The sequence below is a fragment of the Martes martes genome (genome assembly GCF_963455335.1).
Source record: "Martes martes genome assembly, chromosome: 18".
Taxonomy (NCBI): Eukaryota; Metazoa; Chordata; class Mammalia; order Carnivora; family Mustelidae; genus Martes; species Martes martes.
The window spans coordinates 9,441,628-9,466,285 of record NC_137906.1 but is presented as its reverse complement, the minus strand read 5'-3'; the positions used below and the strand labels follow the sequence as shown (position 1 = coordinate 9,466,285).

Genomic DNA, 24,658 nt, shown 5'->3' with positions numbered 1-24,658 from the left:
TCACAATAAATAGAATATTTGGGGAATGATAAGATGATGGGTTTGGCTGGATTATGACAGAAAAGGCATGACTCATATCGAGAGGATCCTGAACATTAGGATAAGAAATATGGGTTGGGGGGGGCACGCCTGGGTGGCTCAGTCAGGTAAGTATCTGCCTTCTGCTCAGGTCATGATCCCAGGGTCCTGGGACCAAGGCCCACATTGGGCTCCCTGCTCAGTGGGGAATCTGCTTCTCCTTCTGCCTCTGCCCCTCCCCCTGCTTGTGCGCTCATGCGCGTGTGCTCTCTCTCTCTCTCTCTCTCGCTCTCTCGCTCTCCAAATAAATAAATAAACAAACAAACAAATAAATTAAATAAAATGCTTTGATGAGCTGCCTTCGATGAACACTTTAAAAAAATTAGGGACTTTATTTTGGGGCCTTACTTATCTAATGATTTTTTTTTTTTCTAAGCAGAGGGGTGACAATGATGACATATCATACAGCAGCACACCAGTTGCAGAATTTCTGGGGACATAGCTATTCCAAATTATTGAAAGCATAATTGTTTCAGCTTCAGCATCTTCTGGGTGCATTTTTCGGCTTTGTTTCCCCCGATATGTGAATTAACAATATTGCAATTCACCATATTGAAATGGTTGCAATTTGCCAAAAACTAAAATGGACCATATGATCAGAACATGTGCATTACTGAGCAGGCCAGCTATGAGGTCATTGCGACTATTCATTGTGAGATACACCATCTCGTCTGTATCGTGTGGACAGAGCCATTATGACATCATCTGTTGGTCACATTCAGCTTTCAGATTCATTATCTCCTGGCTCCATATGCCATAGGAAATCTTGCTTAAATTATTTTGATCACATGACATTCTTTAATGGGTGATTACTGAAAAAATCCTTTTACTTTTTTTTTTTAAAGATTTTTATGTATTTATTTGACAGAGAGAGATCACAAGTAGGCAGAGAGGCAGGCAGAGAGAGAGGAAGGGAAGCAGGCTCCCTGCTGAGCAGAGAGCCTGATTCGGGGCTTGATCCCAGGACCCTGGGATCATGACCCGAACCAAAGGCAGAGGCCTAACCCACTGAGCCACCCAGGCACCCCAAAAATCCTTTTACTTTTAAAAATTAAGTTTCTTTATTCACTTATTTAAGTCATCTCTACACCCAACATGGGGCTTGAATGATGAAGAGTCACATGCTTCTCTTGACTGAGCTCCTCCATCTGTGACCAGATGCCCTGAAAAAAGTCCTTTTAGAAATATACTTGTAAGGGTGCCTGGGTGGCTCAGTGGGTTAGGCCTCTGCCTTCAGCTCAGGTCAAGATCCCAGGGTCCTGGGATTGAGCCCTGCATCAGGCTCTCTGCTCAGCAGGGATCCTGCTTCCCCCTCTTTCTCTCTGCCTGGCTCTTGGCCTACTTGTGATCTGTCAAATAAATAAATAAAATCTTTTTTTAAAAAAAGAAATATACTTGTATTTTGCTATTTTCTGTATTTAAATTCCCACATTTAAAGTAAATAAATCTTCTGTATTTTTTTTTTTTCCTTTTAAGTAGGATCCATATCCAGAATGGAGCCCAACACCGGGCTTGAACTCATAATCCTGAGATGAAGAACAGAGTTGAGATCAAGGGCTGGACGCTTAGCTGACTGAACCACTCAGATGCCTCTAAATCTTTCGAATTCTTGATAGTCCAGGGATGGACTGACCAATTTACAGAGAAATTGCACTTTAAGAGAAAAAAAAACACAGAGCAATTATGAAATGAATGAAAGTGCTCCAAGCAGCTAACACAGCTCTGTGCTAAAAGTCATCTGTTGTTTGGAAACAGTAGATTCCACGTTGTTTCTACTGCACTATTGCAATGCCTCTGCCCCCTTGACAATTGGACATGTAGCTAATGCGGTTCCACATCCCTCAGGTCCCATCCCTTCCCCCAAAAGGCCTGCCCAAGAATAAAGTGGTGGTCGTAACCACCAAGTGGAGAGGGAGGTGTTTCCAGGACTGTTCCGGTTTCTCACAAGATCTAAAACAGTGAGGGCTGGTGCGTGGAGGGCAGAGGAAGTGAGTGTGTTGTTGTGGTTGGATTGCTTCATACTATGTTCCAATTTTCTACCAGAAAAACACTGAGGAAACAAACAATAATGATTTAACAGGTTATCAACTTTTTAACTACTTTTGTCAACTTATGTGGAGTTGTGTGTGCCTAGGCCCTTAGACTTGTACCAGTTTTACATTATAATGTTGTCAATTAATAAATGTGTTCCTAAATAATAAATGAAGTTTTAATTAAGCACTCAAATATTTGCATGACATCTAATTTGAATCATGTTGTGACTGGTTTAAATTTGACAATAATTGGAGGCTATCCCTGACTTTGTGCCATCTCCAGATCTATTACCCTCTTTAACCAAGACTTAGCTGTAGTTAAAAGATTAATGTGGCACCAGGATTTAGGGTAAAACGTGGGAGTGAAAAAGAAGAAGCAAGCAGATTAATAAAGGGGGCAACTAAAGCCAAAGTTGCCACAGTAACTTAGTTGAGGGAACAGAAAGAAGGAACAAGTTTGAAATAAATTACACAGGAATTATGGGCAGAGCTCGAGGAAGCTTAGAGATAGAAGATTCAAGATAACTTTGATGTTCTTTTTTTTAAAAGATATTATTTATTTATTTGACAGAGAGAGATCACAAGCTGGCAGAGAGGCAGGCAGGTTGGGGGGGGGGAAGCAGGCTCCCTGCTGAGCAGAGAGACTGATGCGGGGCTTGATTTCAGGACCCTGAGATCATGACCTCAGCCAAAGACAGAGGCTTAACCCACTGAGCCACCCAGGCACCCCTAACTTTGATGTTCTAATCTTAGGTGCACAAGGTACCACTGAGGCCAACAGGGAAGTTAGGTTAGGATGTCAACTTTGAAGGGATAGACAAATAAATGGAAGTCTTGACAAGCATTGTGGAATAGAGAGAAGGGAATCTGTGACCCTATAATTAAGGTGGAAACTAGATGGTTAAATTCAGAACACCACTACTACAAGTCAAACTCTCCGACTTGGTGGTTGTCTTTAGACTCCAAGGAAGTTCAACCTCCAGGTCTAACCCACAAACCTATTCAATTTGTATTACCTAAATCCATTTGCCTCCTAAGAGCTTTCTGGCTGTACTGCATAGAGCAGAGTTTTCGCAGGCATATGGATCACCCAGAATGTTTGAAAAAATTCCCTCTCTGGGGCCTCTCCTCCAGAGATTCTTTTTTTTTTTTTTTAAGATTTTATTTATTTATTTGACAGAGAGAGAGAGAGACCGCAAGTAGGCAGAGAGGCAGGCAGAGAGAGAGGAGGAAGCAGGCTCCCTGCTAAGCAGAGAGCCCGATGCGGGGCTCGATTCCAGGACCCTGAGACCATGACCTGAGCCAAAGGCAGAGGCTTAACCCACTGAGCCACCCAGGCACCCCTCCTCCAGAGATTCTGATCCAGCAGATTTAACTTGGGCCAGGTTGATCTGTATCGTAATACGTGTCTCTAATAATTCTGATGCTGATGACTGACCACAACTTGTCAAACACTGCTGAAAAGTCTACAAACATGTGAACACAAAAGAAAAGAAACGGTTTCCCAATGAAAAATCATCTCCTGGGGCACCTGGGTGGGTGTATTCCAGGTCAGTTATGCACCCACTAAAGTCAGCCTCAGTGATAAGACTGAGTTCCTGTTTTTCATAGGACAATATCCAGTGAACAATCCTAGGCCTAGGAGGTGGCCCTAATCCTGAGCTGCTTTAAGTGGACCTGAGTGGGTATTGTGACTCAAGATGATGATTTGGGAACCCAGGGGAGCTCTCCTATTGGTCACTGAGCTGAAGAAAATGGGAGCCTGTATAGAATTCCTAATTATCATTCCCACCTCCAAGTCCTGGAAGAACATAGAATACAAAGAACTGTGAAGGGCATCGACTTCAAGGTCATTGTGAAGTTTCTTAACAGCATGAGTTCCCTGGCGGGGAAGACTATTTACTGATTCCTATCATGCAGGAGTGGTGTGCTGTTGATCTTGACAGACCAGAAGAGAGAACTGGCTTACTTGCTACCATCTTGTGAGGATTCAGGTTAATTTTACTATTACAATTCTATAATAACACCCTTGCAAACAGGGGATAAGAGCAGCAGCCAATAGGTATGCTGGAAGGAGAACAGATACCCTCTCCTAGTATTAAATAATCTTATCCCCTCGTTTGGTCTATATGAGGCTTAAGAGTAAATAGTCTTCCTTGATAGGCATTTGCTTGATGGTCCAGAGGTAAATAGGGGTGAAGCTAGGAGAATAATCCCATCATCTAGGACCAAGAGGTCCTCTTATTGGATGCAAATATACATAATTCAGCTTTCAATCTCCCGTAGAGAACAAGCTAAGGATACATAAAATAGCTTGGCCTTTTCCTTTGGAGAATGCAGAGGTGAGAGACAGGCCAGAAAACTGAAATTCCAAGGTTCATCCAAGGACCTAATGAAGGAGGGGAAATCCCTAAGTTAATTTATAATGTTAGCATGATACTGGTATAAGTAGTTTTTTTTTTTCCTGCAGCTGTATTTATGAATTCTAGAACTCGTGTAAAAAAATAAATAAGCAAACATAATAACAATAAAAAATTTTTGAAACAAGAGCAAATACATGTTTCTATCATTTATAGAAACATACTATAAAGCCTTTCTAATTAAAACAGTGTGATATTGGCAAATGAACAGATAGACAAATGGAAAAGAATAGAAAGTCCAGATATGGATCCAAGAATAAGTAAAGATTTAGTATATGATCAAAGCAGCATTTTATATCAATGGGGAAAGACGTTTGTTTTAAACAAATGTTACTGGATAACTGTTTTGGAATTTAAATCCGTAACTTCTACCACATAACAAGTTAAATTCCAAATAGATCAGAGATTTACACATTAAGGAAGCAGAAGTAGCAGTAGAGGGGAGAAAAGTGAGGAAGGGAAGAAAGAGGAGGGTGAGGAGAGGAAGAAGAAACCAAAAAACTGGTGAATTCATTTCTAATCTGGGAATAGAGAAATATTTCTTATGATGTCTCAAAATCCAAAATCCCAAGTCTATACACCAAGAGGAAAACATTTGAGTATAATTATGGATGGTTCACTCACAAAATGCAAATGAAATTGTAAAAAAAAATGCAGTGGAGTAAATTTAAAGATTTAATTGGTTTCACTGAATGATTCACAAATTGATAGCATCCCATCCATCAATAGAATGGAGCCCTAGAGGGCTAAAGAAGGAAAAGTTTTGAAAAGCAAAGAGGGGGGCACCGGGGTGGTTCAGTAGGTTAAAGCCTCTGCCTTCGGCTCAGGTCATGATCGCAGGGTTCTGGGATCCAGGCCCGCATTGGACTCTCTGCTCAGTGGGGAGCCTGCTTCTCACCCCCCCTTTCTCTGCCTGCCTCTCTGCCTACTTGTGATCTCTGTCTGTCAAATAAATAAAATCTTCAAAAAAAAAAAAAAAGAAAGAAAAGAAAAAGCAAAGAGGGTGTGGAACAAGGAAGTCATAAATGAAAAAAAATCTTCTGGCAAGGTAACCTTCCTTTGGGGGACAACAGAACCTGTTAGGAGCATTGCTTCATTGGTGCTGACCAGAAAATTCCAGACTGACAGGTTAGGATTACATTCCTAGGGAAGGTCGAAAGTAATTAGGTCAGGTATTAAATCCTGGTATGGTGTCATGGGTTTGAGGTAGGGAAACTGAAGGACTCCATAAAAACCTGCTTTTTTTTTTTTTTTTTGCTCCTTTTCCTGCTTTTACTCTTCCTAGGACTTGCACCCCCACACCCTCACTCCACTCTACACAGGACTCAGAAAGTCCTCATTATAAGAGACAAGGAGCTAATAATTCCTTTAGAATAAGTCACATCTAAGGAAGGCCCAGGAGAGAATGACCAGAGGAAGCCATTGTAGCATTTGCTTTTAGGCAAACAGGCTCAAGTGATGGATTGTAGAAAGGGCCCACAGCGACCCCATCGCTGAATACAGACAGGCCCATCAAGTGACCCACCTCATAATATCCATAGGCCCTAACTTACCAATAGTCTACTTACAACTGGGCACAATTACCAAAAAAGGGGAAATGCCCTATGTTGCCATTACCTCCTCACCTAACAGCCCCCCCTTCCTCCTTGTAGACAGTCTCTGCTTTGCTGTCCTGCCCCCCGCTCCCTTGGTGTGTATTCATAAACTCCTGTCACCTTTGTTTTGCCTCAGGTGAGTTCTTTCATGGCTCCCACCACCACCTTCCAGCTGATCTCTGCCCCTCATTTGGGGGCCCCTAAGCAATCGGATAGACATCTCATTTAGACACCACAGCCATTAGTCACACATTCCAGACCATGACACAAGACATCTGGGTCCCAAGGCCCCCTGGCTCCAAGGAATAACACCTGGGCCTTTGTCTTTGTTCTGCCCAGTTCCTAGATGCCTGAAGGGACACATTCAACATATCACTGTCCTTAATAAAAACTCCCAGACCCTGAACAAAAATGAGTCTCCTTCCTTTCCTTTCTGACTCTCCTGGACACTCTGTATCTGCACTTTCTCTACACCTTCAATAAACTCTGCTTTCACTTCCTGCTCTAGCATTGTTCCATTTCTATCCTATGCACAGCCAGAGACTTCCACGGCTGGTCCTGTGGGAATCCCTCTGGCTTTCTAGACCTGGCCTGCTGGCATCAGGTTTAACCCAAGTGATTCCATTTGGGGCCTGTTGCTTCTTCTTCTTTTTTGTTTTAGATTTTATGTATTCTAGAGAGAGAGAGAGAAAGAGAGCAAGCAGGGGGAGGGGCAGAAGGAAAGGGAGAGAATCTCAAGCAGACTGTGCACTAAACACAGAGCCCGATGCAGGGCTACATCTCATGACCCTGAGATCGTGACCTGAGCCAAAATCAAAAGTCAGTCACTCAACAAACTGAGTCACTCAGGTGCCTCTGTTGGTTCTTTTTAATAGAATTCAGGTATATGAAAATTGTAAGTGCGTTCATAATAAAGGAAATGCATGTTAAAACTATACTGGGTTGCCTCTTCTGGACATGATGCAGTTACTAAGGCTGGGCTTAATGAACTCACCGTAAAAAACTATAAAACTAGACAGAACGTATGAAAAAATGTTTCTGACTGCGGACAATATGCAGTTCAGACCTGTGATCCCTGAAAAAAAGCATCTTCTATTCCATAGTATAGGGGAGGAAGGGTCCAAACAGACCATAGCAGACTCTCTAAGATGAGAAGACAGAGATTTGAATTCAAGGAGGTTGAGGTAACGGGGATTTGGGAGCAGAATCCTAGGGAGCCAGAAGCTACACAGAGAAAATATCTAGAAATTTCTATAATGGGTCGTCTTGAGTCCGTTCCTAGTAGAATCAATGTCCAGCAAAGAATGAACAAGAAACTGTAAGCTGAAAAATTCTCAGAGTTCATACAGAGCTGGGAGATGCTCATGTCCTGATTGTCATAATTAGTAAAAGTGTTAAACTAGCCTTAGAGGAGGTCAAGAATTTCTCAAGCTTCAAGCCTAGGTCACACTCTTCTTGGTGTGACTCATCTTTACAAAGCTTCAAAACAGGCTTTGAAAGAGTCAAGCTGATCTGAAAGTAATTCGAACTGTCTTAAAGGAAAAAAATATCTTATTCTGGTAAAATACATATACCATAAAGTTCAACTTTTAAATTTTTTAAATTTTTAAATTTTTATTTTTTAAATTTTAATTCTATTTTATTATTTATTTTTTATTTGTGAGTGGACAGTTCAGTGGCATTAAGGACATTAAGGACATTCACACTGTGTGCAACGATTACCACAGCCCATCTCCAGAACTATTTTCATCTTCCCAAGCTGAAACTCTGTCCCCATTAAACATCAACTCTCCATTTTCCCCTCCCCTCAGCCCTTGGCAACAGCCCTTGTACTCTCTGTTTCTATGAATTTGACTACTTTAGGTCCCTCACATAAATGGAATCATACAATATTTGTATGTAGCATTTGTCACAATTTCTTTCCTATTTAAGGTTGAAAAGTATTCCATTGTATGGATATAGCACAATTTGTTTATCTATTCATCTGTCCAGGACACTTGGCTTGCTTCTGCCTTTTGGCTGTTGTGAATAAGGCTATTACAAACATGGGTGTACAAATATCTGTTTGAGTCACACTGCTTTCATTTCTTTGGGGTATTAACCCAGAGGAGGGATTTCTGGATCATATGGTTCTAATGCTTTTGAAGGAAAACACCAAAATCTGACGCTCAATGTAAAATTCAGTCTAGCACTCAATCAAAAATTAATAGGTATGTAAAGTAGCAGGAAAATGTAATCCAAAACCAAGAAAATAATCAGTTAATAGAAACAAAACCAAAAAATGACAGACATTATGGAGTCACGAGACAAGCTTTAAGTAGAATGGAGTGCAGGGATCTCATGACCCTGAGATCATGACCTAAGCTGAGATCAAAAGTCAGGAATCAGAAGCTTAATTGACTGAGCCACCCAGATGCCCCAGGAAACATGGCCTTTAAAATTATGCTTGGGGCACCTGGGGGGCTCAGTTGTTTAAACATCTGCCCTTGGCTCAGCTCATGATCCCAAGTTCCTGGGATCAAGCCCCACGGGGGAGTCCCTGCTCAGCTGGGAGCCTGCTTCTCTCTCTCCCTCTCTGCCCCTCTCCTCTGCTTGTTCTCTCTCTCTCAAACAAATAAAATCTGGAAAAAAGCATAAAATAAAATAATTATGCTCAAGGACTTAAAAGAAACAAACATAACGGGGCACCTGGGTGGCTCATTCAGTTAAGTGTCTGACTCTTGATTTCAGCTACAACCCTGAGATTGAGTCCCGAGATGGGTGTGGAGACTGCTTAAGATTCTCTGTCTCCCTCTTTCTCTGCCCCTTCTTGCTCACCCTCTCTCTAAAACAAACAAACAAAAACAGTAACAAATAGAAACAAATATAATGAAAAAAAAATAAGGTAATAGAAACAAATAGAACTTCTAGAGATTTAAAAAAAAAAAAAAAGGACCAGTCAGCTTAAAGAGTAGCAGTGGAAACTACTGTAAGATTTACAGTTAGTGATCTCCTTTCTGCAGTGGTCCTTATCTCAAGCCCTGGGAGGTTGAAAACTCTTCTTTTCCTTTCCCAATTAGTATAGTTCTTTCGCCTCCTGGTCCACGTAGCTTCAGCTATTGGTAAATATCCTGAGAAGGAAATGACCTCTGAATTTGAGGCCCCCAAGTCTCCAATGTTATTATGTTAGCACAGCATAATTTTTCAAAAGCTCAACTGTTTTTTCCTGTATGAGATCAGTGGCCCTTTGCCTGGACCATGCCCTAAATACTCTGAGTAACATTTAAATGTGTAATATTTGAAATTTGTTTTTTTTAATTTGACAGACAGAGATCACAAGTAGGCAGAGAGGCAGGCAGAGAGAGAGGGGGAAGCAGGCTCCCTGCTGAGCAGAGAGCCCCATGCGGGGCTCGATCCCAGGACCCTGGGACCATGACCCGAGCCGAAGGCAGAGGCTTTAACCCACTGAGCCACCCAGGCGCCCCTGTCAAGAAATACTTTTTAAAAGATTTTATTTCTTTGAGAGAGAGCAGGAGTGGGGATAGAGAAGCAGACTCCTGGCTGAGCAGGGAGGCTAACACAGGGCTGGACCCCGGGACCCTGAGATCATGACCCGAGCCGAGCAGAGGCTTAACCGACTGAGCCACCCAGGTACCCTTAACCCTCAATAAATACTAATTGAATTTCATTTAATTCCTGATTCTCTTGTCTTTTGGAAGTTCAAACTGCTGCAACACTGATTCAGTGAATATCTGCATATATCTGATGATGTTTAGAAAACTGAAGATTTTCTCTCTAATGCTTTAGGAACATTTACTGTGGCCAGCATTGTTCTAAACACTTTACATATATAAACTCTCTCTCTCTCTCTCTCTTTTTTAAAGATTTTATTTATTTATTTGATAGACAGATCACAAGTAGGCAGAGAGGCAGGCAAAGAGAGAGGAAGGGAAGCAGGCTCCCTGCTGAGCAGAAAGCCCGATGCGGGGCTCGATCCCAGGACCCCGGGGTCATAACCTGAGCTGAAGGCAGAGGTTTTAACCCACTGAGCCACCCAGGTGCCCCTATAAACTCTCTTAATAGAGTAGAGGATAAGCAGAAAGTGGCTCCTCTTCTTTGTATCCCCCCTTTACCTGTGGAGGGATACATTCCAAGACCCTCCATTGATGCCTGAAACTGTGGATAGTACCAAACCTTATCTATACTATGTTTTTTCCTATACTTACACACTTATAATAAAGTTTCACTTATAAATTAGGTATGGTAAGAGATTAACAACAACAACAATAAAATGGAATGATTATGACAATATACTGTAATAAAAGTTATGGGAATGTGGTCTCTCTTTCAAAATATCTTATCAGTACTGTACTGACCCTTCTTGTGATGATGTGAGATGATAAAACGCCTGTGTGATGAGATGAAGTGAGGTGAATAATGTAGGCCTTGTAGGTTGCGTTCGGCTACCACTGACCTTTTCAGGATATGTCAGAAGGAGCATCTGCTTCTGGACCATCACTGACCTCGATAACTGAAACTGTGGGAAGCAAAACAGGGGATGAGGGCTTACTACGACTCAGAACAACCCTATGAAGTTCATAGTCCTAGTCTCATTGTACATGTATGGAAACTAACATACAGAAGAGTGAACTAGTTTGTCCCAGGTCAAATAACTAGTAGGATGCTGGTAAAACAAACACCCTATCCCTTTCTCTCCCTCTCCTTTTCTCTCTCTGTTCCTAGTGTTTTGGCCCATGGAAATCAAGTCTTAAAGGGAGATTTCACACAAGTGTTTTTTCTTAATCTGTTACTTCTTTTTTTTTTTTTTTTCTTTGCTAAACATGGAATCCGATCAAAGGTTAGTCTTACTATCCATTACAACTAATCGCCACTGTAAATAAATCCTATGTTGCTTTGTTTAAATAGCATTCGGGGAATTTCCGAATACGCAATTTCAGGTAAGTACCTATTTTTTATATTTTTATGTTGAATAACACAGATACGTATAACCATTCATTGTATTCAACATACTATGTTATACGTCTGGTAGGACTGCGTCCAGGGTTAGCGCTCTAAAAAGTTGATCACTGTACACTACACTCAAAAGAGGAGCTTTTAAAATACCCAGCTGCACGAGGGCCCATTCCTAGAAATTCTGATTCAATTGGTGTGGAAAACGAGCATCTCGGCGGTGGAATTTCAGAGCCCTCAGGTGATTCTCACTGGACATTCCGGACTGCTCCGCTGGGCGGGAACCGGGCGGGGCGGGGCCTGGCAGTCACGTGGCTCACCCGGCGCCCTCTGAGGCCGTTGATTGGCCCCTACCACAGCGGCGGGTGCGTGAGACGGGAGGCTGCGGCTCGCTTAACCTGACCAGAGAGTTCCGAAGCCTCCGCGCTTCCTAGAAGGTACGCGGGGCGAGACGCGGGGCTCTCCGCGCGCGAATGAGGGTCGGCGAGTGGGGCGAGTTTCTTCCGCGTTCGTGCTCTCGGATTGGGGGGCGGTCATTGGAGGGGCGCCGACCGCATCGCGGGTCCGGTTGGGAACCTCGAGAGGAGAGCCCGGCCCCTATGGCCGCTGCAGGTAGACACTGAGGACTTCCTGGAGGAGGTGAAGCGGCGGAGGGTCGGAGGAGCGCAGCAGGTGGCGGGGGGAGAGGAGCTAGGGGGTGCGTGGCGCGGGCGAAGCCCCGATGGCCCCTCCACGGCAGGTGTCAGGGTTCGAGAGACCCTCAGGGGAGGGCGCTGGGCACTTACGGAGCGCCTTCCTGAAGATGTCAACTTGTGAATATTTTCCGTGGCGTAAGGAAGAGCAAGTCGGATGAATGAGAGGCTGGTGAATACTGTGGTTTGGTTTGGTTGTAGGCGAAAAGCAGATGGGCTTGAACGTTTCAGGAGTTCACATTATTGAGAAGTGCCATTTTAGATTCTGCCTTCCAAATGCACCATGTTCACGGTAGACAGATAGTTTAGATAATGAAAGGTTTGAGGTCCCTTCCCCTATCTTGAAGTCGTTGCTCAGTGACATTTTTTGGAGGGCCTCCTTGCTTAAAAGACAGAGCATCTTCCAAATAATGTTTTTAGGGAACGTGAATGGTGTGAGAGACTTTCTTAAAAATGCACTCACAGAAAGCAAGGTTCACCGGTGGCCAGAAAAGCATAAGGAAAAAAAAAAAAATGAAAATCACCTCTATCCCATCACTTGTGTATTCCCGGAGAGTAACGATGTTGAGTTTGTAATGTCAAAGAAAAGCCAAAGTAGAGACTACAGTTTGGATATGCCCCCAGGCCAACCACCACTAGCTGTGGAATCAAAACTTGAGCTGTCCTAATTTCCCCCAAATGCTGACTGTTCTTTTAGGAAGCTTAAGCTATCTTCATGTCATGATGACCTTGTAGCTTCCTAGCCAATTAGCTAAAAACAAGTAAGCTTCTGCAGTGCTTTTAGTCTAGAAGGATTGTTAAGTTTCTAGTAAACAGTCACAATAAAAAGCAAGGTACTTCCTCATTTCGTGTGTAGGGGTGGAGAAATAATTTTCTTACTCCATTCTTAGCTGAGATCCCAGCAATAAAAGATTAAGAGAAAAACAAGTTTATTAACATGTACGGGTAGGAAATACCCACAGAGAAATGAGTAACTCCTGCAGTGGCTTCGAATTCAGGCCTAAAAATAAATAAATTTAAAAAATCTTTAAAGGGGTGCCTGGGTGGCTCAGCGGGTTATAAAGCCTCTGCCTTCGGCTCAGGTCATGATCCTAGCGTCCTGGGATCCAGCCCCACATCAGGCTCTCTGCTCAGCAGGGAGCCTGCTTCCTCCCCCCTCTCTCTCTGTGATCTCTGTCAAATAAATTTTAAAAATCTAAAAAAAAAAAAAAATTCAGTCCTAAATACCCTCTTAATCGGGAAAGGGGAGAGAGGATGTAGGCCTCTTAGAGGAGAATAAATGAATTTTAGGAAAGACGAAGGGGTCCCCAGAAGAGCAGACAGGAGGCCTGATGGCTTATGACAGTTTGGGTGTGGTGTCAACATCTAGTCTCATCTCCTGTGAGAGAAATCTATCTTCCTGGGAGGGGAATTTATGACAATTGAGTTCCTTTTCAAGGATCGGTCTTTAGGCAGATAAGGGGAGTTCAGAGAAAGCCTTTCTCTGTGTTTGCAGCTTTTCAAGTGCCTGTAGCTCAAGATAATTATGGGGTGGCATATTCTGCTACGCCTTATGCTTTATGAACTAAGCGGTGGCTGCTGAGAGCTCAGCCTCTTCATGCTTTCCGTTTTGAAGTATCCTTGTTTGCTGTATATTTCTGAATAAATATTCATATCAAGTAAAGCTCTCTGAATATTCTTTTGACAATGATTGCTTCTGTGTTTGTAATATGTAGCCCGAAATCTCTAACCGCCCTAAAGTCGTTTTTATACTCTCTGAGCTAATCCTGTAGGAGGTAGAAATACATGAACACCTTCCCGCATCCCGCAAAACAAGAACAAGCAAAGGCTCTTCATTCAGATCCTGCGAATGATCTGGAGTGATCAGATCCTGGTAGCAAGGGAATGAGCTACCATCCCTTGCTTGGCAGAGACCCAAAGGCGGGCAGGGGTAAGGTTTATGGTGGACAGAAATGGAAAACTCAGATGTGCCCAGTTTGGAGGGTGTTGGCTTGAGAAAGCTGGAGGTAGGTTAAATAAATAGAAGCAGAACATCCTATGTGTTTGGGTAGGGGAGTGTATTTGGCTTTCTCTGGTGGTCCTCAGCTGTAGGAAGGAAGTCGGAATTAAGGATAAGCGGGTAGTTATTGACCTGATCTTGGTTTGGGCTGATTGCTGCATTGGGTGTGACTTGGGTTCTGGGCTGGTTGTTGCAAGGTGTGGGGCAGAGTTCTATTCTTGTCTATGGTCTTGTCCCTTTGTGTATGCAGTCTTTCAATGAGGTGCTACAGAACATATTCTAGGGAGAATGGGAGGGCAGGGCCCTGGGAGAAAGCTTTGGAAATTGAGCTAACTTCAGAAGTTCCGAAAAAAAAAAGACCATTCTAACAGCTCCTTTCATTTTTATCCCCTATTTCAGCACCAAACATGGTGACTGTATACTGGCTCAGGTGTGTTTGGCCTGTTGGAATTCCCTGTCCCAGGGCTGCCTGGTGAGAGAGCCTTAAATTGGAACTGGCCTTACTCATTATCTTTTTTTCTCCTTCAGTCCAGCCTGATGGCGGCAGTCCTGCCCCATCTTGGAGACCAGGACTTGGAAGCTGTATTCCTGAGAGCTGGGTGGAAGGTGAGCTGGGCTTCTCCTCCCCTTCCTCAGGATAGTCCTGGTAGCCAGGCAGTGGCTTTGACTCCTTTGTTCAGGTTGAGCCATCTTTATTAATTCGGGGATTTTTCCTTCTTGGAAGGTGGGCTGTAAAGAGCTTGAACTCTGGGGTCAGGCAGGTTCAAATCCAGGCTTTGTTGTAAGATGTGTTCCCTTCAGCAAGTTACATAAGCTCCCTGGGCCTCAGTTTACTTATCTGTAAATGGGATGATACTGCCTGTGGCCAAGAGTTGGGAGAATTAAGTGAGGCACTTAGTAAAATAGGTCAATAATACTTTACATAGTATCTAGTTCTATTTTAAACACTCTTCGAATTTTAGATACTGTTATCATAGTTGTTCATTGTTTCTGTCAGTAAGTGTAACTACGTATCAGATATTATCCTTGGTGCTAGAGATAAACTCTTTCTGAAGGAGTTTACGGGTTTTTTGTTTTTTATTTTTGTTTTTGTTGTTTTTGGAAAGGTAGATATGTAAACAGACTCTTGCATTACAGGGATAAATTCTGATCTGGGAGTACTAAAGGGCACAAGGGAAGCTTACCTACTGAATTTGTAACATTATGGAGGGTGATTCTAAAAAGCTGCATCTAAAAGTAAGGAGACAAGGGGCGCCTGAGTGGCTCAGTGGGTTAAGCCTCTGCCTTCAGCTCAGGTCATGATCTCAGGGTCCTGGGATCAAGCCCTCTCCTCCTCTCTCTCTCTCTGCCTGCCTCTCTGCCTACTTGTGATCTCTCTCTGTCAAATAAATAAATTAAAATATTAAAAAAAAAAAAAGGAGACAAGTTAGGAAGTCATGGCGATTTTGGAGGAAAGGTTGGACAAGAGGGAGGGAATTCAGGTTGTTGCAGTTCGACCACACTGCTCCAGCGTGTTTGCACTTTCTGAGGAGTCCTAGGCTCTACCTGCTTCCCCGGCTTCGTCCCCAGCGTGCCCTGTCTGCCAGAGAATCCGAGGTGCTCTTCTGTTCCTCCATTCCTGCGCATAGCCTGCTCTCTCCATACACAGGCAAACTCACATAGATGTATTTTGAGACTGAACTAAAAACTCTTCTTTGTGAAACCCTCCGACTTCCTACCTTAATAGCATGACTTGTCCCTGTGATCCCAGGTAGGCAGGGGAATGGCTGTTGCAGATGTGTAGTGAGGCTTAAACCAGAGGTTGGCTTATGGAGCGACTGGAAGTGAGAGTAGTTTTATCCTAGGAGCTGGTTCAGTAAGGGAAGGAGAGCGAGCAGAAATCAGACAGGAAGGCAGGCACAGGAATGTCTTTTTTTTTTTTTTTTTTTTTTTAGGAATGTCTTTTTAAAGATAGGTTTTCGGGCGCCTGGGTGGCTCAGTCAGTTGAGCGGCTGCCTTCAGCTCAGGTCATGATCCTGGGGTCCTGGGATCGAGTTCTGAATCGGGTTCCCTCTGCAGCAGAGAACCTGCTTCTGCCTCTCTCTATCTCATCTAAATAAATAAAATCTTAAAAAAAAAAGAGAGAGAGAGATAGAAGTTTTGGCATGTTTGCTGATGAAGGGGAAGGAGTGAGGGGATTAGTGAGTGTTTAGGAAAAACACTCCCGGGTTTCTCTGCTTTCTCCTTTTATGCCACAGTTAGGACACCGGACATGTTGGGGTTTGTCCCACACATCAGACAATTCTGTGACACCAGTGGGGTGCCCTACCCCAATTTAACTCAGTTTTGACACTTTCTACCTGGAGTTAACATCAGACCCCATGGGGTAAGGGCTCAGTCCCACGAGACTGCCCCTCCCCAACTTCTGCCACCAGCCAGTTTTAAGTCCAGGTTGTCACCTGTGCCTTGACTGGCTATATATTTGGAGCTTCCCATGACCCCCTCCGTGGTTTGATTAATTTGCCAGAGTGGCTCAAAGAACTCAAGAACACTGTTTACTTTTTCTATATTTTACTAGGTTTATTATAAAAGGCTGTGACTCGGGAAGAGGGGCACAGAGCTTCCATGTTCTGAGTGTGCCACGCTCCCAGCTCTCCACGCACGCGCCAACCCCAAAACTGCCTGAACCCCATTCTTTTGTGTGTGTGTTTTAAGATTTATTATTTGTCAGAAAGAGAGAGCACAAGCAGAGGCAGAGAGAGAAGCAGGCTCCCCACTGAGAAAGGAGCCCGATGCGGGACTCGATCCCAGGACCCTGGGATCATGACCTGAGCTGAAGGCAGCCACTTAACCAACCAAGCCAACCAGGCATCCCTCTTTTGTGTTTTTATAGAAGCTCATTACATGGGCTTGATTGAGTAAATCATTGCCCTTTAGTGACTGATTGGCTCTCCAGCCCCTCTCCCTCCTCTGAAATGGGGGGTGGTTCAAACATTCTAATCAAGTGGCTGGTTCCTTTGGCAACCAGCCTGCCATCCTTGGGGCCTTTCCAAAGATCACCTCATTAACATAAACTCAGGTGTGGTGACAGGAATTTGTGATGAATGTGGAGACTCTCCTTTCACCTCTGGAGCTATTTCAAAAACCAAGGACAAAAGACCAAATATAAAGGGAGGCTCCTGCTCTTATCCCTTAGGAATTCCAAGGGTTTTAGGAGTTCTGTGCCAGAAATGAGGATGAAGATTTCTGATTTCTCAGGGCGCCTGGGTGGCTCAGTGGGTTAAGCCTCTTCCTTCGGCTTAGGTCATGATCTCAGGGTCCTGGGATTGAGCCCCGCATCAGGCTCTCTGCTCAGCAGGGAGCCTGCCTCCCCCTCCCCCTCTGCCTGCCTCTCTGCCTACTTGTCACCTCTCTGTGTTAAATAAATAAATAATCTTTTTATAAATAAATAAATAAATGTATATTTCTCTTTAAGATTTTATTTATTAGAGCACGTGCACGAAAGGAGAGAAGGAGCAGAGGGAGAGGAAGAGGGTGAGAAGCAGACTCCCCACTCAGCAGGGAGCCTGGCTTAATCCCAGGACCCTGAGATCATGACCTGAGCCCAAGGCAGATGCTCAACCGACTGAGCCAACCAGTGCCGCTAAATATATAATTCTTGTTAAAAATCACAGCACCACAGGGGAAAGAGAGTAAAGATATAGAAAAGGAAGAGTCCTCGTCATTGGATTAAGACTCGGGGGGGAGACATGAGGGAGTGGAAACTGAGGCAGAAGGGGAGGGATTGCTAGGAGGACAGCTTCTTTCACTGAGGGAAAAGAGAAAGCGTTGAGTGAGAATGTAGGTAATGCCCGGCGGGGATGGCGGGGCAGTGAATTAGGGAGCATGTGCCCTCTGGGCTCTTTCCTGGGACCTAACTGGCAGTGACTTCTGGAAGGGAGTGGTGTGGTGAGCACGTGTCCTCCTAGGCCCCTCTGAGTACCCCCCACTGGACTGTTACCGTGTTAGCTCCATCTTTCCCCCTGGATGGTCCATTCCCTAAGCAGGTACCTGGGCTACTATAGAATCATACAGGTTGTGCAGGTAGCAACACCAAGGGACCCCATTCACACAGCTGTCATGTAAATGGTGCCCTCTAGGTTTGAGCAGTGCACAGCCTGAACAGCTGTATCCTTTGGCCTCAGCGGGAGCTGGAACCTTTATTGCTGGCCTACGGCTTAAAGGCTAACAGCTTACTGGTGCCCAGTGTTTCTTGAAAGAATGAGGGTAGTAAAGGTACAGAAGACCCTGGGGAGGAATAGGAGGGTGAGAGTTTGGGGCAACATTAAAGGCCATATAACTGAATGTACAGAGATTACCCTGGGGGAGATGAAGCCATTTTATTTCTCTGTGCTTGCTCACACCCATGCAGCAGCAGAGAATGTCAGCTGAGGAGACCAGCAGGACAGCTCTGGTAGAAGGAGAGACTTTTGGAATGGTGGTGGGAGGGAGCTCGAAATGGTAACTCTGAAAGTCAGGCTTGGTAGGGAGGAAAGAAGGGCCCTGTACTTTGGGAATTCTTTGTCAGTTTCCTGATGGGTGGTGGTGGTATTTCCTATTACTGAATGCCCTTTCCCTGCTCAGGCTACACCGTTTCTCCTAAGGGAAGGGAGTGTGGTGGGCAGACACCTGGCCTCTGCCCCAAAGGCTGCGGTAGTGTGAGGCTCCTTCTGTTCTCTGCCCACTTGAGTTGTACACACATGTAAATGGAAACTTCTACCGTATATATTGTACTAAATAGTCTCTGTTTGCCCATCTTTGAAGTATGCTTCAGCCTCCCCTACTTGGGTCTGTGCCCTTGGAGGCTGACCTTTATACGCCGTCAATGGGTTCTCTTGCCCTCTAGCTTTTGGTTGGATTTTGACAATGGGGTGGAGGGGGTCAGGGGGCCAGAAATTTGGAGGAAGGTGGTGGTTGGTTTTATTCCCACAGCTCCCTGCCTGCCAGCTGTGGGATGACAGAGGCCATATAGCCCCAGAGTTGCTTCCTCTCCAACAACCTTCTGGATTCCAGTAACCCTCCCCTATCTTCTTCCCCTTCAGACGGGGTGGGTGATTGTTTCCCATGATAGCCGGCCTTGTTGGTTTCCATGAAGCACCTTCCTTTTGAATAGACTGCATGCTAACTTATCTTCAGTGACCTTATTTGAATGTTCCATCTCTTTCCTAGGGGACCCAGGGCAGAAACATATTCTGTGTATGTATGAGAGAAACATATTCTGTATTGTATGAGAGCGGGGTCAGCAAACTGACCTGGACCCGGCGGTCAAGTTTTCCTGGAACACAGCCATGCCCATCCACTTACCTGTTACTCCTGCCGCTTTTGTGCAGGATAATCCTAGCAGAGACCAAATTGCCTAGGAAGCCTAAAATATTTACCTGTGGTCCTCTACAGAAAAAGTGTGTCTACTCTGTAATAGAGAAGAAAGAATGAGCTTGGCCGAGTCACTTGACAGCCTCAAACCTCACCTATAGAATCATAGTGATAGCTCACAAAGTTATTGTATGAATTGAGCCTATAATTAGTCTCCGTTTTCAGGAGTTGGTGTCCTTTGAGGATGTGGCGATGTATTTCACCAGAGAAGAGTGGAACAAACTTGACTGGGCTCAGAAGGACCTCTACAGAGATGTGATGCTGGAGAATTACAGAAACATGATCTTGTTGGGTAATGACTCAGCTTGAAGATTTGACTCCGAGTGTCTACGCAAGTCCTCAGTCCCTTACTTGCCATTCCAAAATCAGAGAAACTCCAAAAACTAGTTTTTACCATAACTCATTTGGCTGCAAGACTCAACCTGTAAAGTCATTGAGTGGTCAAACCAGATTTCTTCCTCCAGGAAGCTATGTCTCATCCTGATTTTTCCCACTTGGTCTTTGTATCTGTTAAGCATCAGAAATAGCACTGTGTTTGATTAAGGGTACAGCTCCAACCCCTGTTGGGGGCGGTACATAATAAAAAATAGACACACCACATCACCTTTCTAAAATCTGGAAAAATTTTGAATCCTGAAACATGTCTGGCCTCAAAGCTTTCAAATAAGGGATTGTGGGCAATGAATAGTTTCCTTTGGTTTAGAGGTCAGAGATGCTTAATCCACTCCCCACCCTGCTCTGCCTCCTCCACATCTATAAGACCTGTAGGATGCGGCGCCTGGGTGGCTCAGTGGGTTGAGCCTCTGCCTTCAGCTCAGGTCGTGATCTCAGGGTCCTGGGATCGAGCGCCACGTTGGGCTCTCTGCTCAGCGGGGAGCCTGCTTCTCCCTATCTCTCTCTGCCTGCCTCTCTGCCTACTTGTGATCTCTCTCTGTCAAATAAATAAATGGAATATTAAAAAAAAAAAAAGACCTGTAGGAGCCGAAAAGATTATGGCTGATTGGATTCCAAAAGTTAGCTTCTTTTCTCTTGAAAAGTCTTTTTCAGTCTTCTCTCTGGAAATGGGTTCCTTCCTTATTGCAGCATCACCAGGTGTCCAGGAAATGACTCTTAAGAGACTCCATTTCTGAAACTTCACTGCTTTTTCCCTGGGGGAGCCTGCCTTTGTCTTATTCCAGTGCAGTCTCCTCTGGCAGGGGAGGGGGGACATTTACTCAACAAATAGCTTTCTTTCTGGAGCCACAGATTTGACCTCCACACTGACACTCTTGCCACAGTCTTGACCACCTCTTGTGGGATTGTCCGCCCACCTCTGGAGTTTTGGATGTCTGTTTTCCTTCTAAAAGCATTATAAGAGCAGACTTGAATACACAGAAGGTACAGGAAATTATGACGTGGAGGGGAGAACATTCAAGGATAACGCTGTTCATATTTTGGAATATTTCAAAATCCATATCCAGTTTTTCTCCCCCTATGCTCTTAAAAAATGTAGCTGAACATATTCTTCGTATAATGCTATAATTCCATTAAATCTTAACATTACAGCATCAGCATTTCCTGATGCTATTAAAAGCCCCCCTAAATACAGTAAATGACCGTAATATAATTCTATTGTATGATCTGTAATATTTAATCATTTTCCCATGTGGGGATATTTAGTTTGGGGTTTTTTTTATTGTTGTTGGCTTGCTTATAAATTCATCATTTTCTATATTATAATGTTCAAATGGATGTTTCTGACCATAAATCCTCATATAAATTTCTGACTATTTCCGCAGGATACAGAATTTTGGTGTTAAAGGGTATGGGCACTTTCAAGTCTCTTTGTATTACCCAATGACTTTTCGATAACAGAGTAGGAAATAAAAATCCTTTGCAGGCCCATTGCCCAGAAATTATCCCCATTAACATTTTGGTTGGACTTTTTCCTTGTATTTTCATATATGTATACTTATATACATATACATACACATGCATAGTTTAAAAAAATTTGGATTGTACTTCACATGAGTTTTGCATTCTGCTTTAAAACCTATAGGGAACATTTTCCTATTTTAATATTCTTGAACACATAGATTTTTCGTATTTGCCTAATACTTTTGCCTTCATTGCATTTACATGCCTGTTGAATGTTTACTTTATTTCCAGCTTTGCGCTGGTACAACTCTGCTGAACAGCTCTGGTCCATTCATCTTGGTCCTGATCGTTCCGTAGGCTGTATCCCTAAGAGTGAAATGACCACATCTAAGAGTGTGATGGTTGTTGAGGCTTTCCGTAAAGATTGTCAGATTGTCAGAAAGAAAGACTGGGCCGAATTCTATTCCCACCAGCCCTTTTGATTATTATCCTTATCTGTTTGCCACTGTAGACCCAAGGGCGTTAAGCTGAGCACTAGGACATCTCTCCCTGACTCACTAACCACAACCCATTTACTTCTCCATGAGTAGGATTTCAGTTTCCCAAACCTGAGGTGATCTGCCTGCTGGAGCAGTGGGAAGAACCGTGGATCCTGGATCTGCCAAGAGCCGGGACTAGGAAGGCCTCCAGTAGTGCTTGCCCAGGTGGGTGAGGAGAAGGCCCAGTTGAGTGGAAATCCTGAAGAGGCAGGAAAGCCACATTAATGAAACCCCTTGTGTGCCCCAGAGACTGAGCCCGGGGTTTGGTGTATCTCCTCCCACTTTTTCATCCCTGCTGCCCTCTGAAAGTAGTACATGTGACCATTAGTCCCATTTTCCGGATGAAAAAACTGAAAGATGCACGGGCCCCTGTCTGGCTCAGTCGGTGGAGTGTGCAGATCTTGATCTTGGGGTCATGCGTTTGAGCCCCACGTTGGGCACAGAGATGACTTAAAAGTAAATAAATAAACTTCGAAAAGATTCAGGTCTCTGTCACACAGTAGATTGAGAGTTGGGATTTGATTTCAAGTCTGCCAAGCTCATTCATTGCAGTAGATTTCTTCTCTGAAGCAGCCCATCCGACGGCTCTTAACGCCAAACTAGATATGCCTTATCCTACCCTCGTTACTTTCCCTTCCTCTCTGTTTTCTCCTGTTCCTTTGCTTTCATTTTATTTTTCACATTCCCATGGTGTTTCTTGACATATCTGCTTTTTCCTACTTACTGTGTCCTGATTGCTGCTTCTGCCTTTTTCCATATCCTTCTCCTCCAGAGTTTCTCAGCCTCTGCTCTGTTGACATTCTGGGCTGGATAATTCTTCACTGTGGGGGGCTGTCCTGTGCATTGTAGGACGTTTAGCTGTATCGTTGGCCTCTTCCCACTAGATTTGAGTAGCACCACCCCAGCTGTGACCACCAGAGAGGTCCTCTGACATTGCCAACTCTCCCCCAGGAGGCAGCATCACCCCTGGTTGAGAAGCACTGCCATGTTCTCTTGGCTTTTGTATCTACTTCCCTCTGGTTCCTTTCCTATTCTGTCTTAAACTGCCCATTTTTAAGGAGTTGTTCTCCTGGAACTATTGAACACCTGCTTATTGAGAAAGTATAAGATGCCTTTTCTACACTTATGAGACACTACTGAGTGCCCAGAGTAAGTTATTTTTCCAGTGGAGTTGATGGGTTTGTTCCGTTCTCACTTCTCTGGCACACATTTGTGCATTTTTCTGTTGGTTAGTTGATATCTGGAACTCTTTCTGCTATTGAAGCCAGGAGTCCTGTGAAAATCAGAATTTTGGCCCCTTTAGCCAGATGATGTAATAACTAAGCGAGCACTTTTTAGCTTCATTTGAGTGTCTGATAGCACACTCTGTTGGCTTCTCTTTTTTTTCCTTCTGCAGTGCACAGGTCATTTCTGTGTTTTCTTTTTATTGGTTAGGTTTCGAAGCCAGATGCAAGACGAAAAAGCCAACTGCAAAACAGAAAATTTCTGAAGATTCAGAGTCCTGTAAGACATCAGTGGTAAAGCAAACGATGGCCAAGAGACCTGCAGAAAAGTTACATAAATGTAGTGAATTGGGGGACCTTTACAGACGTGCATTCCCTACTCTTGGTGATGAATGCCACAAGGACTTCCTTCAAAACCTTCCCCTTAGTCAAGGTCAGAATGCTCAAACACGGAAGAAGCAGGGCAAATGCGAGGAGTATGGAAAACCTTTCCATCAGAGATTGTTGCTTTTGCGCCACAAGCAAATTCTTAGAGACGTAAAATCTTATGAATGCAGTGAATGTGGAAGAGCCTTCAGGCGTCAGGCAAATTTCGTTCGACATCAAAGAATTCACACGGCAGAGAATCCCTTTGAATGCTACATATGCGGGCAAGCCTTCAAACAGAAGTCTACTCTTACTGTCCATAAACGGTGTCACCCTCAGAAAAAGCCGTATAAGTGTCATGACTGTGGAAAATTTTTCCGTCAGATGGCATATCTTATCGAACATAAGAGGATTCATACCAAAGAAAAACCCTATAAATGTAGTGAGTGCGAAAGAACGTTTAGTCAGAATTCAACCCTTATTCGACATCAGTTGACCCACAGCGGAGAAAAACCCCACAAATGTCTCCAATGTGGAAAGGCCTTTGGTCGGCATTCGACCCTTCTGAGCCATCAACAGATTCATACCAAACAGAACACTCACAAATGCGGTGAATGTGGAGAGTCCTTTAGCCGGAGTGTAGATCTCATTCAGCATCAAAGAACCCATACCAAGGAGGAATTCTTTGAATGTAGAGAATGTGGAAAAACTTTTAGTTTTAAGGCAAATCTTCATCGCCATGAGGTCATTCATACTGGAGAGAGGCCCTACAGATGTGACAAATGCGGAAAATCTTTCATCTGGCGCACAAGCTTTATTAAGCATCAGGGTACTCACAGAGAACAGATCTCAATGTGACAAAAACTGAAAAAAGACCATTTGGAAGACCAGAACTTAGCACTCTTGTAATTATGTGTAACTCATTGTTTTATGAAAATTAATAAACAAGAGTTGAAATGGTTTTGCTATAGGAACGCTCTTTTCGTAGCTAACCTTCTTGCTGGAGTCAAGAATTAATAGGACATGTAATAGGCTGTTGAGTTCGGACTCCCTTGAGCTCCTCATACCTTCATTGTTCCAAGTCCAGGCGGAAGGGAGGCATAAAAACTTTGTGGTTGGGGCGCCTGGGTGGCTCAGTGGGTTGGGCCGCTGCCTTCGGCTCAGGTCGTGATCTCAGGGTCCTGGGATCGAGTCCCACATCGGGCTCTCTGCTCGGCGGGGAGCCTGCTTCCTCCTCTCTCTCTGCCTGCCTCCCTGCCTACTTGTGATCTCTCTCTCTCTGTCAAATAAATAAAATCTTAAAAAAAATTACTAAAATTTGGGTGCCTGCCTGAGACGTTGTGAATTCAAGCCCCACTTTGGGTGTGCAGGTTGCTTTTAAAAACTTGCTAAAATCTATCCGTAAACTAAAATTAGTGTGCTACTAGATTCTACTGAAAGTTCTAGGTCAATTGTTGATAGCAGGTGCTGTTGGCCTGCCCGCCCTCTGCTTACTCCCTCTGTTAGGTTTCATCT

The 24,658-nt window shown here is 44.0% G+C and overlaps 1 protein-coding gene across 3 annotated transcripts; it reads left to right on the top strand.

Moving 5' to 3' along the window:
- Positions 1-11,431: 11,431 nt before the first annotated feature.
- ZNF789 (zinc finger protein 789) lies at positions 11,432-24,443 on the top strand. Of its 3 annotated transcripts, none has more exons than XM_080829953.1 (5): positions 11,432-11,513; positions 14,296-14,373; positions 19,324-19,450; positions 21,606-21,719; positions 22,989-24,437. In XM_080829953.1, exons 2-5 carry the CDS (start codon positions 14,305-14,307, stop codon positions 23,999-24,001), a joined length of 1,323 nt encoding a protein of 440 aa, XP_080686079.1. In that variant the 5' UTR covers positions 11,432-11,513; positions 14,296-14,304; the 3' UTR covers positions 24,002-24,437. The 3 variants fall into 3 exon arrangements, with proteins under 3 accessions (XP_080686079.1, XP_080686081.1, XP_080686080.1); XM_080829954.1 differs by having other exon boundaries at positions 11,502-11,688; positions 22,989-24,443; XM_080829955.1 differs by lacking the exon at positions 14,296-14,373.
- The last annotated feature ends 215 nt before the right edge of the window (positions 24,444-24,658 follow it).

Excerpts from the sequence above, each read along its gene's own strand:
- ZNF789 (XM_080829954.1), top strand. The coding sequence starts at position 14,305 with ATGGCGGCAGTCCTGCCCCATCTTGGAGACCAGGACTTGGAAGCTGTA. Across the intron at positions 19,451-21,605 it reads CAGAAACATGATCTTGTTGG|GATTTCAGTTTCCCAAACCT; the intron begins GTAATGACTCAG and ends CTCCATGAGTAG. Across the intron at positions 21,720-22,988 it reads CTCCAGTAGTGCTTGCCCAG|GTTTCGAAGCCAGATGCAAG; the intron begins GTGGGTGAGGAG and ends TTTATTGGTTAG.